The 12,097-nt window shown below is 48.9% G+C and overlaps 1 protein-coding gene across 2 annotated transcripts in view; it reads left to right on the top strand.

Moving 5' to 3' along the window:
- Window positions 1-12,097, top strand: part of ALOX5 (arachidonate 5-lipoxygenase) — a 357,857-nt gene that overhangs the window by 328,501 nt on the left and 17,259 nt on the right. For both annotated transcript variants that reach the window (XM_075348962.1, XM_075348961.1), the window contains exon 11: window positions 10,920-11,041. In XM_075348962.1, coding sequence (XP_075205077.1) covers window positions 10,920-11,041 — 122 coding nt within the window. The remainder of the gene's footprint in view (window positions 1-10,919; window positions 11,042-12,097) is intronic.

The raw sequence follows: 12,097 nt of genomic DNA, 5'->3' as shown, positions 1-12,097 counted from the left end.
TGTGAAGTGTCCATTGATGGCAATACTGTTGTTGCACTATTAGACTCGGGAAGTGTGGTGACTCTGGTAAAGGCCAGTCTGGTGGCAGTCCCGATGGGACCGTCAGATAAATTTTCTGTGACATGTGTGCATGGAGACACCTGCTCGTACCTCACAACGGTCTCCTGCATTACTACGCCCTATGGGTCTGTGCATCATAAGGTGGGACTAGTACCAGCACTATTGCATGATATCATTTTGGGCAGGGATTTTCCCCACTTCTGGCAGTTGTGGGAGAACCAATTAGTACCCCAGGGTAGCCGCACGGATGATCCTTCTCCCACACCTTGTGTGGGCCCGGAGCCACTAGAGGATGCCCCACAAGAGGGTTCAGAGGAGGAATCCGCTGAAAACAACCCCCAGTTCCCCTTTTCAGTTCTGGCGGGTGATTCCGATGAACACGGGGCAGAGGCGGACACGGGTGGCTGTCCCCCTTCCTCTTGGCTGAATTTGGAAGTCCAGAAAGATGACTTCCAAAGTGAGCAAATGAGAGATCCTACCCTTTCTCAGGCTATAAAAAATGTTAAAATGATAAACGGGGTGCAGGTGGATGCAGGTACTAGGCTGTCTTACCCCTACATGGCACTGGAGAATGACTTTCTCTATCAGATAGAGAAGAAGGGGGATGACACAGTACAACGATTGGTTGTGCCGAGAGCCTACAGGCGGAGAGTGCTGGACCTGGCACACGGACACATGATGGGGGGACACCTGGGGGTCCAGAAAACTACCGAAAGGATATTACACTGTTTTGTTTGGCCCGGCATGCATCACGATATTCGCACCTATTGCGAGTCTTGTCCTGACTGCCAAATCTCTGCGCCTTGGCCCCGTTTCTGTAGCCCCTTAGTACCTCTGCCTATCATCGAGATCCCATTTGAGAGAATTGGGATGGATTTAGTTGGACCCCTCCCCAAGTCTGCACGAGGACACCAGCACATCCTTGTCATCTTGGATTATGCCACTCGTTACCCCGAGGCCATCCCTTTGCGTAACACGGCCACCAAGACCATTGCCAAGGAGCTGGTCCATGTGTTTAGTCGGGTTGGTGTCCCAAAACAAATACTCACAGACCAAGGAACCCCCTTTATGTCTAAAGTAATGAAAGAACTCTGCAGGCTGTTACAAATAGCACAGTTACGCACCTCCGTGTATCACCCTCAAACGGACGGACTGGTCGAACGGTTTAACAAAACTTTGAAACAGATGCTCCGTAAGGCGATAGACAAGGACGGGAAGAACTGGGACTACTTACTCCCGTATTTGCTTTTTGCCATCCGGGAGGTGCCCCAGTCTTCCACCGGGTTCTCTCCTTTCGAGCTTCTGTACGCCCGACGTCCCCGTGGACTGTTAGATGTCGCTAAAGAAACCTGGGAGGGACAGATCACCCCGTTCAAAAGCGTAATAGACCATGTAACCCAAATGCAGGACCGTATTGCGGCGGTGATGCCCATCGTTAAAGAGCATATGATACAGGCTCAAGGAGCACAGAAAAGGATTTATGATAGGGGGGCCAAGATCCGTACTTTTGCACCCGGAGATAGGGTGTTGATCCTGGTCCCCACGGCAGAAAGCAAATTTCTGGCAAAGTGGCAAGGCCCCTTTGAAATTAAGGAACGGGTGGGTGAGGTAAACTACAAAGTGTACCAGGCTGGTAAAAGGAAGCCTGAACAGATTTATCACGTGAATCTGATAAAACCCTGGAAGGACCGTCCAGCTCTGTCAGCAGGTCTGGCCCTTCCGGTCTGCAAGCAGACCATACCGGATGTCGGGACGGCGGAGACTCTGTCGGAGCGGCAAAAGACCGACGTCAAGCAGTTTGTAATCAACAATCGCGAGTTTTTCTCGGAAAAGCCCGGGCAGACCACTCTCATTAAACATGACATCATAAAAGAGCCTGGGGTAACAGTTCAGGTAAAGCCCTACCGAATACCGGAGGCTCGGCGGGAAGCTGTCTCCCGAGAAGTGAAGACCATGTTGGAGTTAGGTGTAATCGAGGAATCGCATAGCGCCTGGTCGAGTCCGATTGTGTTAATACCGAAACCAGACGGCTCCATTAGATTCTGCAATGACTTCAGGAGATTAAATGCGGTCTCCAAATTTGATGCATACCCTATGCCACGGGTCGATGAATTAATAGATCGGCTTGGAAAAGCCCGGTATATCACGACCCTAGACTTAACGAAGGGCTATTGGCAGATCCCGCTAACAGAGGCCGCTAAAGAGAAAACCGCGTTTTCTACACCGGAAGGTTTATACCAGTATGTGTATATGCCGTTTGGACTACACGGGGCACCGGCAACCTTTCAAAGGTTGATGGACCGAGTCCTGAGGCCCCATAGGCAGTATGCTTCTGCGTATTTGGATGACATAGTCATTTACAGCCTGGACTGGGAGACGCACCTCCAGAAACTAGAGGCTGTGATTGAGGACCTGCGGGAGGCGGGTCTAACAGCAAACCCCAAGAAATGTCATATCGGGCTGGAAGAAGCCCGGTATTTGGGATACGTAATTGGGAGGGGAATTGTTAAACCCCAGATTGACAAGATACAAGCCATTCAGAAATGGCCGCAACCAGTCAACAAGAAGCAGGTGAGAGCGTTTTTGGGAATAGCCGGCTACTACCGACGGTTCATTCCCAATTTTGCGGCTACCGCTGTTCCCCTGACGGACCTTACCAAAGGGAAAGACTCTGTCATGATCAAATGGACCACGGCAGCCGAAGAAGCCTTCCATAACTTAAAACTAGCTCTTTGCTCTCAACCTGTGCTAATGACTCCTGACTTCCGCAGCGAGTTCGTGGTCCAAACGGACGCTTCTGATGCCGGTATAGGGGCTGTATTGTCACAACTGAAGGACGGAGAGGAACATCCGGTGTCATGATGTATTTTACCTTCTCACTGTATTTGCTGTAATACTATGTCAGGATGTGATGTCACTTTCCTTTGGTTGTACTTACTGAACACTTTGAAATGTCTTGGGATGTAAGTAACCATACCTTCCCCCCATCTCCTGTGTCTCTGGGCCCATAATGCAATTATCTCCTGTCCACACAGCCAGGGGAACTTCTCATTGTTTCGTGAGCAGTGGATAACGCCAACTACACAAACCTGTAGACCTCTCGGAGCCAACCTTCTAGAATCTTCTAGTGGGCCCAACCATTGCATAGACCCCTACCCTTGAGGGGCGGGCCCACGAGCTCAAACAATTCACTCCTGTTTCTAAATGCAGTTGGGAGTTGAGTTTTTGAAGAGGAAGGGAGCGAGATCTGAATCTGCGGACAGACCTCGCCGTCCAGTGGATTGTGTGGGATTTCTGGGACTCTGAAAAGGACTATTACGTCGTGATCTGGCACTTTGGATTATCGGGAGGTGCCCCCGAATCTGTTTTATTTGGACTTGTCGTGTGCTGTTCCTGTATTCCTGTTAGTAAACCTGTTGGATCATCCTCGGCCTGTTGTCTCTCTTTGCTCTGATGTACACCCCGTCACAAACTGGTGGCAGCGGCGGGATCAGAGCAGAAGAAATGGAGGACAACAGCCAATCGACGTCTGAAACCAGAACCTCAGGATACAGGAACTGGACTGTGGCGAGTCTACAAACAAAGGCCCGTGAATTAGGTGTCGGCTACAAAGGACTCTCTAAGGAGCAACTAATTGAGGCATTGGAACACGCTTGCCTGCAAGATGGCACCGAGGAACAATTTCCACAGCAAGGGGAGCAAAGACGGGAGCCGGAGGTGAATACCCAAAAAAGTCAATGGGTTGTGTGGTACAAGGAAAAGATGGCACTGCTTGGAGATGAGGCCACCATAGAAGATAAGAGGGAGGCCATGCGTGGAGCTGAAGAGAAGGAGCGCAGGATGGAGGAGATGGCATTGCTGGATAAGCAGCTCGCTGTGGAAGCCGCGAGAGGTTCCAGACAGACTGTAACCCCAGCACCCATCATGAGGGAACTTCCCAGAGTGTCCCGCAAAGACTTCAAGCAGTTTAATGAGGCTGCTGGTGACATTGAGGGCTTCTTCCAGGACTTTGAGCATCAGTGTCGATTAATGGAAGTCCCAGAAAGGGAGCGCGTCCGGCATCTGGTTGGGCTCTTAGAGGGTGGAGCTGCTGCAGCCTATAGAGCTATGGACCCTCGGTGGAACTGTGAGTATGCGGATATTAAACAGACTATTCTAGAACATTATGCTGTAACGCCAGACACTTACAGGACTCAGTTCCGTACTCTAGCATGTGATGAGGAAGTGTCCTTCAAGATGTATGCCCACAAACTCAAACATCTGTGGCATCGTTGGTTGGAGGCAGAGGAGGCCTTAACCTTGGAGACCGTCCTCCAGGTCCTCCTAAAAGAGCAGTTTTACTTCAAGTGCCCCGCTGAGATCCGGGAATGGGTGCGTGAAAGGAGACCAGCCACTGTGGAGGAAGCTGCAGCTCTAGCTGATGAGGCTCTCACCATCAAGCCTCAGTGGAAAAAACTACTACCCAGTGAGAAAAAAAACACCAACCCCCCAACGCTGGCGGCCCCTGGTCCTTCTGGCCCCAATGTTCACCATCACCCTAAACCGTCAACTCATGGGGACCTTCGTGTGACTGTGCCTCGCATTACTCATGCTCCACCTTTGGGAATACGACGCGGAGGAAGAATCCCAGAGCGCAGATGTTATGGATGTGGGCAGCCTGGGCACATGCAATTCCAATGTCCAGGTGTTCGTAGACAGAACAGCTACAGACCGCCTTTGCCTGTTCATTACCTACAGACACCTTCACCAGGAGAAGAGCTGGATTCTGTGCCTGATGACTTGCCAAGTGACTCAGATATCCTGGCTCCCCTACCCGGAGTCTATGGGGTGCGAGCTCCAGCCACCTGTTCTTCTGATCTTCAGGACAAACATCTACAGGAGGTCGTGCTGGATGGCCAAAAAGTTGTTGGCTTCCGTGACACTGGGGCTTTCCTCACCATAGCCGATCCCCGAGTAATTCAACCACAAGCAATTCAAAAGGGACCAGGAATTGCCATTGAACTGGCAGGAGGTACCCAGAGATATATTCCAAGAGCGAGTGTGACCCTGGATTATGGCTTTGGGGCAAAACAATGTGTGGTCGGTGTGATGAGCGGCCTCCCTGCAGACGTTCTTCTAGGAAATGATGTGGGGAATCTTCATTGCCACTTTGTCGGTGCGGTAACCAGAAGTCAAGCCAAGAGAGCAGCCCATGTGGACGTGTACGACCCATCCATGGAACTGAGGCCACCAGAACTGCCATTACAGCCGGTGAGTGATTCTTCTTGTGGGGATAATATGAATGTTACTTGGGATAAAGTTCAGTTTAGACAAGAAGTAGAGACTGACCCCACCCTTGCTAGTTTTAGAACTCGGGCTGAAATAGGGCAGCTAGGGGAAAACGGAGAAAGAATTATCAGAGAAAATGGACTTCTGTATCGGGTTGCCAATGCCGACTCCCTAGATAAGCCCTGGACTTATAGCAAACAGCTGATTGTTCCTCAGAAGTACAGAATTCCCCTATTACACCTGGCTCATGACATTCCTACGGCTGGCCATCAAGGCAAAACCCGCACCGAGAGACGATTGACTCAAACTTTTTATTGGCCGGGGATTTCCCAAGCAGTGGCGCATTTCTGCCGAACTTGTGACATATGTCAGCGTAGAGGGCGACCCGGAGATCACCCAAAGGCACCCCTGCAACCGCTCCCTATAATAGAAGAACCCTTTCAAAGAGTAGCTGTTGATATCATTGGACCTCTGGCTAAACCAAGTAAATCTGGAAAGCAGTACATTCTCACTGTTGTGGACTACGCCACCCGATATCCAGAAGCCGTGGCCTTGTCAAGTATCTCTGCAGCCAAGGTGGCCGAGGCCTTGGTTATTATTTTTACCAGAGTAGGATTCCCCAGTGAGATCTTGTCGGACCAAGGCTCCCAGTTTATGTCAGAGTTGGTCCAGTGTCTGTGGCGCACCTGTGGAGTACGAGCGATCCGAACGACCCCGTATCATCCCCAAACAAATGGACTTTGTGAACGATTCAACGGCACTCTGAAGAATATGCTGAGGGCCTTCACGGACCGAGATTCAGACTGGGAGAAGTACCTACCCCATCTCTTGTTTGCCTATCGGGAAGTTCCCCAGGAGTCCACTGGGTTCTCCCCCTTTGAACTACTCTATGGAAGAAAGGTCCGAGGACCCTTAACCCTGCTCAAGGAATACTGGGAGGGGCAAGTTGAAGATACAGGAACCCCTGTTGTCCCTTATGTCCTAAAGCTGCGAGAAACCTTGGCCCAACTTGCTAGTTTTGCACAGAGTCATTTGCGTATGGCTCAAACCAGACAGAAGACATGGTATGACCGTAACGCACGCTATCGGGAGTTTGTAGAAGGACAACAAGTCTTAATGATTGTTCCCCATCGGCAGAATAAACTGCAGACCACATGGGAGGGTCCCTTCCGGGTTCTCAGAAAACTGAATGATACCAATTACCTTCTTGCTTTAGATGATCAGGGGCTAAGGCAAAAGACTGTCCATGTGAATATGATTAAGGAGTACCATAACCGGAACATTCCAATGATAGCAAGCTGTCGGTTGGCTTCAGAAGATGGTCAAGAGGATGAGGACTCTCTACCTGATCTCGTGGAAGCAGCGAGAGCCCCATCCACTGTGGAACAGGTTCCCCTGGGAGATTACCTGGACTCCTTACAGAAAATCCAGATGCTGGAAGTGCTTCAACAGAGACGGGCTGCTTTCTCATCCCAACCAGGTCGAACCACCGTCACCCAACATCATGTGGACACTCAGGGCATCCGTCCCATACAACTGGCTCCTTACCGGGTACCTGAATCAGTTCGAAACACCATGCAGCACGAACTGGAGGAGATGTTACAGCTTGGGGTAATCCAGGCCTCCCATAGCCCTTGGGCCTCCCCTGTGGTGTTAGTACCCAAGAAGGATGGGAGTACTCGATTTTGTGTGGACTATCGGCGACTAAACGACCATACCGTCAGCGATCCTTACCCAATGCCTCGTATTGACGAACTTCTAGACCGACTGGCTGGGTCCCGATATGTCACTACCTTGGATCTCAGTAAGGGATACTGGCAGATCCCTCTAACGGATGAAGGGAGAGAACGGTCCGCTTTTATAACCCCCTTTGGTCTGTATGAATTTCTAAGCATGCCTTTTGGAATGAAAAATGCCCCGGCCACCTTCCAGAGAATGGTGGATCAGATCCTCTGGGGATGTGATGACTTTGCTTGTGCCTACTTGGATGATATCGCCGTCTTCAGCCACACATGGGAGGAACATCTGAATCAAGTAGCCATTATTTTGGACCTGATTCTTGCAGCCGGCCTAACTATTCGACCCGATAAATGCCAATTGGGGATGGGGGAAGTCCAGTACCTAGGACATAGAGTGGGAGGAGGGAAGCTCCGACCTGAGCCTGCCAAAATCCAGGCTATTAGAGACTGGCCTGTACCCCAAACTAAGAAACAAGTTATGGCTTTTCTGGGCACTGCCAGTTATTACCGAAAATTTGTTTCTCATTTCAGTACTGTGGCCAAGCCTCTTACCGACCTGACCAAGAAAACAATGCCCCGGCTGGTGATCTGGACTCCAGCCTGTGATGAGGCTTTTAACCGGCTGAAGGATGCTTTGATCTGCGATCCTGTCCTGGCTGCTCCAGACTACAAGAGGAGATTCATTGTGCAAACGGATGCCTCTGCTTATGGACTGGGAGCTGTCCTCAGCCAGGTGAATGCAGCTGGGGACGAGCACCCCATCGCCTATCTCAGCCGGAAACTGCTGGACCGAGAAGTGGCCTATGCAACTGTTGAGAAGGAATGTCTGGCTGTAGTGTGGGCCCTTAAGAAACTACGGCCGTATCTGTATGGACGGGAATTCACTGTGGTTACTGATCACAATCCCCTCACCTGGCTGAACAGAGTCTCTGGGGACAATGGACGCTTACTGCGATGGAGCCTGGCTCTGCAGCCCTATAACTTTACCATACAATATAGAAGGGGCAGCCAACACCAAAATGCAGATGGACTGTCCAGGCAAGAGGAGCCTTGAGTCCTGTCAGCCATGCCTGCGTGTACTTAACCAGCGACCTGTAGAGGTCCCTAGTACGTACACAAGTTGGGAGGGGAAGGAATTGTCATGATGTATTTTACCTTCTGACTGTATTTGCTGTAATACTATGTCAGGATGTGATGTCACTTTCCTTTGGTTGTACTTACTGAACACTTTGAAATGTCTTGGGATGTAAGTAACCATACCTTCCCCCCATCTCCTGTGTCTCTGGGCCCATAATGCAATTATCTCCTGTCCACACAGCCAGGGGAACTTCTCATTGTTTCGTAAGCAGTGGATAACGCCAACTACACAAACCTGTAGACCTCTCGGAGCCAACCTTCTAGAATCTTCTAGTGGGCCCAACCATTGCATAGACCCCTACCCTTGAGGGGCGGGCCCACGAGCTCAAACAATTCACTCCTGTTTCTAAATGCAGTTGGGAGTTGAGTTTTTGAAGAGGAAGGGAGCGAGATCTGAATCTGCGGACAGACCTCGCCGTCCAGTGGATTGTGTGGGATTTCTGGGACTCTGAAAAGGACTATTACGTCGTGATCTGGCACTTTGGATTATCGGGAGGTGCCCCCGAATCTGTTTTATTTGGACTTGTCGTGTGCTGTTCCTGTATTCCTGTTAGTAAACCTGTTGGATCATCCTCGGCCTGTTGTCTCTCTTTGCTCTGATGTACACCCCGTCACATCCGGTCCTTTATCTTAGTCGGAAACTTAATAAGCATGAACGCAACTATGCCATAGTGGAAAAAGAATGCTTAGCCATTAAGTGGGCTCTAGAGTCCCTTAAATATTACTTGATTGGAAGGAAGTTCCGGCTGATCACTGACCATGCCCCTCTCAAGTGGATGCACTTGAATAGGGAACGGAATGGCCGAGTGACCCGGTGGTTCCTTGCACTTCAGGCCTACCGTTTTACAGTGGAGCACCGCCCGGGGGTGCGGATGGGGAATGCTGATGCCCTGTCTCGTGTGCACTGTTTTGTGGGTGCTGTTGCTCAGCTGCAGTGGTCTGAGCAGAGGGGGGGGATATGTGAGACTCATGTGGGATTAGTGGATGAGGGCAGGTATATCTCACCCCGGTATCGGTCCTATGTGACTTAGCCTGGCCAGGATCACCTGGCTACTAATGGATTAATGGGAGGTGAAGGACGGAGGTAAAAGGAATCTGGGAAGTTGGGGGAGGGTCTCCATCTGGGAACACAGTAAGCCTGTCTGTGTAGGAGACACTTGTGAGGAGCAGTGCCTGATGTTTGTATGGTTTAGCTGGAAGGGAGAAGCCCTCCAGTTGGTAGTTAGGATAACACCCTGTATAGTTAGTGCCGGACAGGCAAGGATTTATTTTGTTGGTGTTTTTTTTTCTTTTTGTTTATGCTTCACTGCAATAAACCTGACCAAGCGTCAGTTACACCTTGAATTCGGCTGTCTGCCTGAGGTGAATACGTGCCCTTTGAACCCAGCAAAGGCGATCCCGGAGCGTGTTATCACAGTACGCTTTAAAGGGACTATGAATGGAATCTTTACATTGTGCATGCAGTCTGAAGGAGAAGCTGAGCAGAATGATATATGCCGTAGTTTGGTGGAAAATCTTTAGTACAACTTGTATTTTATTAATTGAAATCCCCGATGTTTGTATGAATAAGTCCAGTGGTCTATCTGCCTCTGCATGCACAGTCATAGGGAACACTATCAATCACTGACTAGGACTGTCCATTGAACTAATATACAAACACCGAGGATTTCAATGAATAAAATGCAAATTTCCCACAAAAATGTATAACAATCTGATCAGCTCCTCCTGCTCTATTATATCCTTCCTGTAAATCAGTTACCACTTCCAACATTACAGGGTCCCTTTTTATTTACAACCTAAATTTCCTTTCAGAATGACTTTGGAGTGTGGGAGGAAACTGGAGAACCCAGAGGAAACCAACACAATTATGGGGAGAACATACAAAGTGAGGAAAGCCCACACAAATATGAATAGAACATGTAAACCCCTTGCAGATGTTGTCCTTGTTGGGATTTGAACTCAAAATCCCAGCGCTGCAAAGCAACAGTGGAGGTTATGGCACTCCCATCAAAAATGTTATCCTCTTAATATATTGCAGCCATCATATTAAATAACAATGTGTACATACAACTGCTTGTTTTTCCCTTCTACCCACTTAATTCTTCTCTTTTCCATTAGATCTTTGACATTATGTGATTAAAAATAGATTAGCAGAATCCTTCTAAGGTCTATGTAGTAACAGAAAGTCTCTTTACCCTCCAGGTGTTTTCACTAAAAAAACTCAATGACAGATGGGAGGAGCAGTGTAGCTGGGTCAGGAGTTGAAGAGGGAGATGACTCATGCAAGGAAAAGTGACTTCCTGTTTCCACATAGTGCTGAGAAAAGAGAAACCAGAAGAATTAACTGGGTACAAAGGCAAAATGAGCAATTTTAAGTGCACAGTGCTATATAATATGACGACTGCAATATATATTAACCCTAGAACGCGCAACCATAGAAATCTACCATAGAAAACAAGTAACCTAGCAGGCCTGCGAAGCCCCAGGTATGCGTTCTAGGGTTAAGAGGATACGTATTTTGATGGCAGCGCCTCTTTAAGGGTCATTACTTATGCAAGTAGTTCTTAAAAAGGAGCCCTGATTCCATCAATGGAGGAAAAAGTGGACACATTATATGAATTCAAACTGATGAATATTTGGCTTAAAATTAAAGTAATAAATGACTTTGGACATGTATATTGTATGTAATAAACATGACTTTATGTCCTTGTACAGCTTTGTGGAAGACATTGTGGACATTTATTATGAAAGTGACAAAACAGTTTGTGACGACAGTGAGCTCCAATCTTTTGTAAAAGATGTATTTGTCTTTGGCCTTCGAGACAATGAATTTTGTGGTAAGATCATTAATTATTATGATTATGACAACTTTACAAACCTTTTAAAATGTAACATCAAAATTGTGATACATACCATATTTTTCGGATTATAAGACGCACTTTTCCTCCCAAAAATTTGGGAGGAAAGTGAGGGGTGCATCTTATAATCTGAATGTAGCATACCGGGGTGGTGGAGCATGGTCGTAAGAGGCCGGGTGAATGATGCGGCGGCTGTGCAGAGGCTGCGGCGGCTGGTGCGGGGTCTACGCGGATGGTGGTGGGGCGGTTGTGCGGTGCCTGCAGCCGCTGTGCGGGGTCTCCGGTGGCTGTTGCTGGGGCGGCTGTGTGGTGTCTACAGCGGCTGTACAAGGTCGCCGGCGGCTGTACGGTGTCTGAGCGGGGTCTCCGGTGTCTGGGGCTCGGGCTGCTGTGTGGGGTATTGAGCCTAGACCTCAATCTGCGCGGACTCTGGGCGTCATTTCATTGAAGCCCTCACCGCCTGCTGCCACCGCAGCAGCTGCCCCAGTACGGCAGCCCGAGCCTTCACCGCAGCCCCAGTCTCTGCACGAGTACAGCCTTCAGTTTCTGGGACACCCACTGCCCCTCCCTCCTGTGACTCCTCCACCACCACTACTGCCCCCTCCGGTAAGACACCACCGGATTACAAGACAGACTCCATTTTTTTTCACCTTTTTTTCTTCTGAATTTGCGGTGCGTATTATAATCCGGTGCATCTTATAAAACGAAAAATATGGTGATTTCCTAATAATTCAGCTTTTATAGTAGAAAGGCTTTTCACAGAGGCTTAAGGGGGTTTCCAGGACTTAAGCATTGATGATTTAGCCATAGGATAAGTCATCAATATGAGATCGGTGTGGGCCGTATATTATTCAGATGAGTACTACAGTTTATCTCCCTTTCACGTGAATAAGAAAAAATCTGCAGAGGACTCAATCCGTCCAGCATTATGCTGCTATTTTAACACGCTTAAGTCTCTTATGATATCTCATCAATGTGACAGACAGAAAGTTGAATATGGTTATTCTTTTCTATTTTACATGCTTTCCATGATTA

Source organism: Anomaloglossus baeobatrachus, chromosome 5 (assembly GCF_048569485.1).
Source record: "Anomaloglossus baeobatrachus isolate aAnoBae1 chromosome 5, aAnoBae1.hap1, whole genome shotgun sequence".
Taxonomy (NCBI): Eukaryota; Metazoa; Chordata; class Amphibia; order Anura; family Aromobatidae; genus Anomaloglossus; species Anomaloglossus baeobatrachus.
Note: the sequence above shows the minus strand (reverse complement) of the source record. Positions and strands in the feature narration are given on the sequence as shown.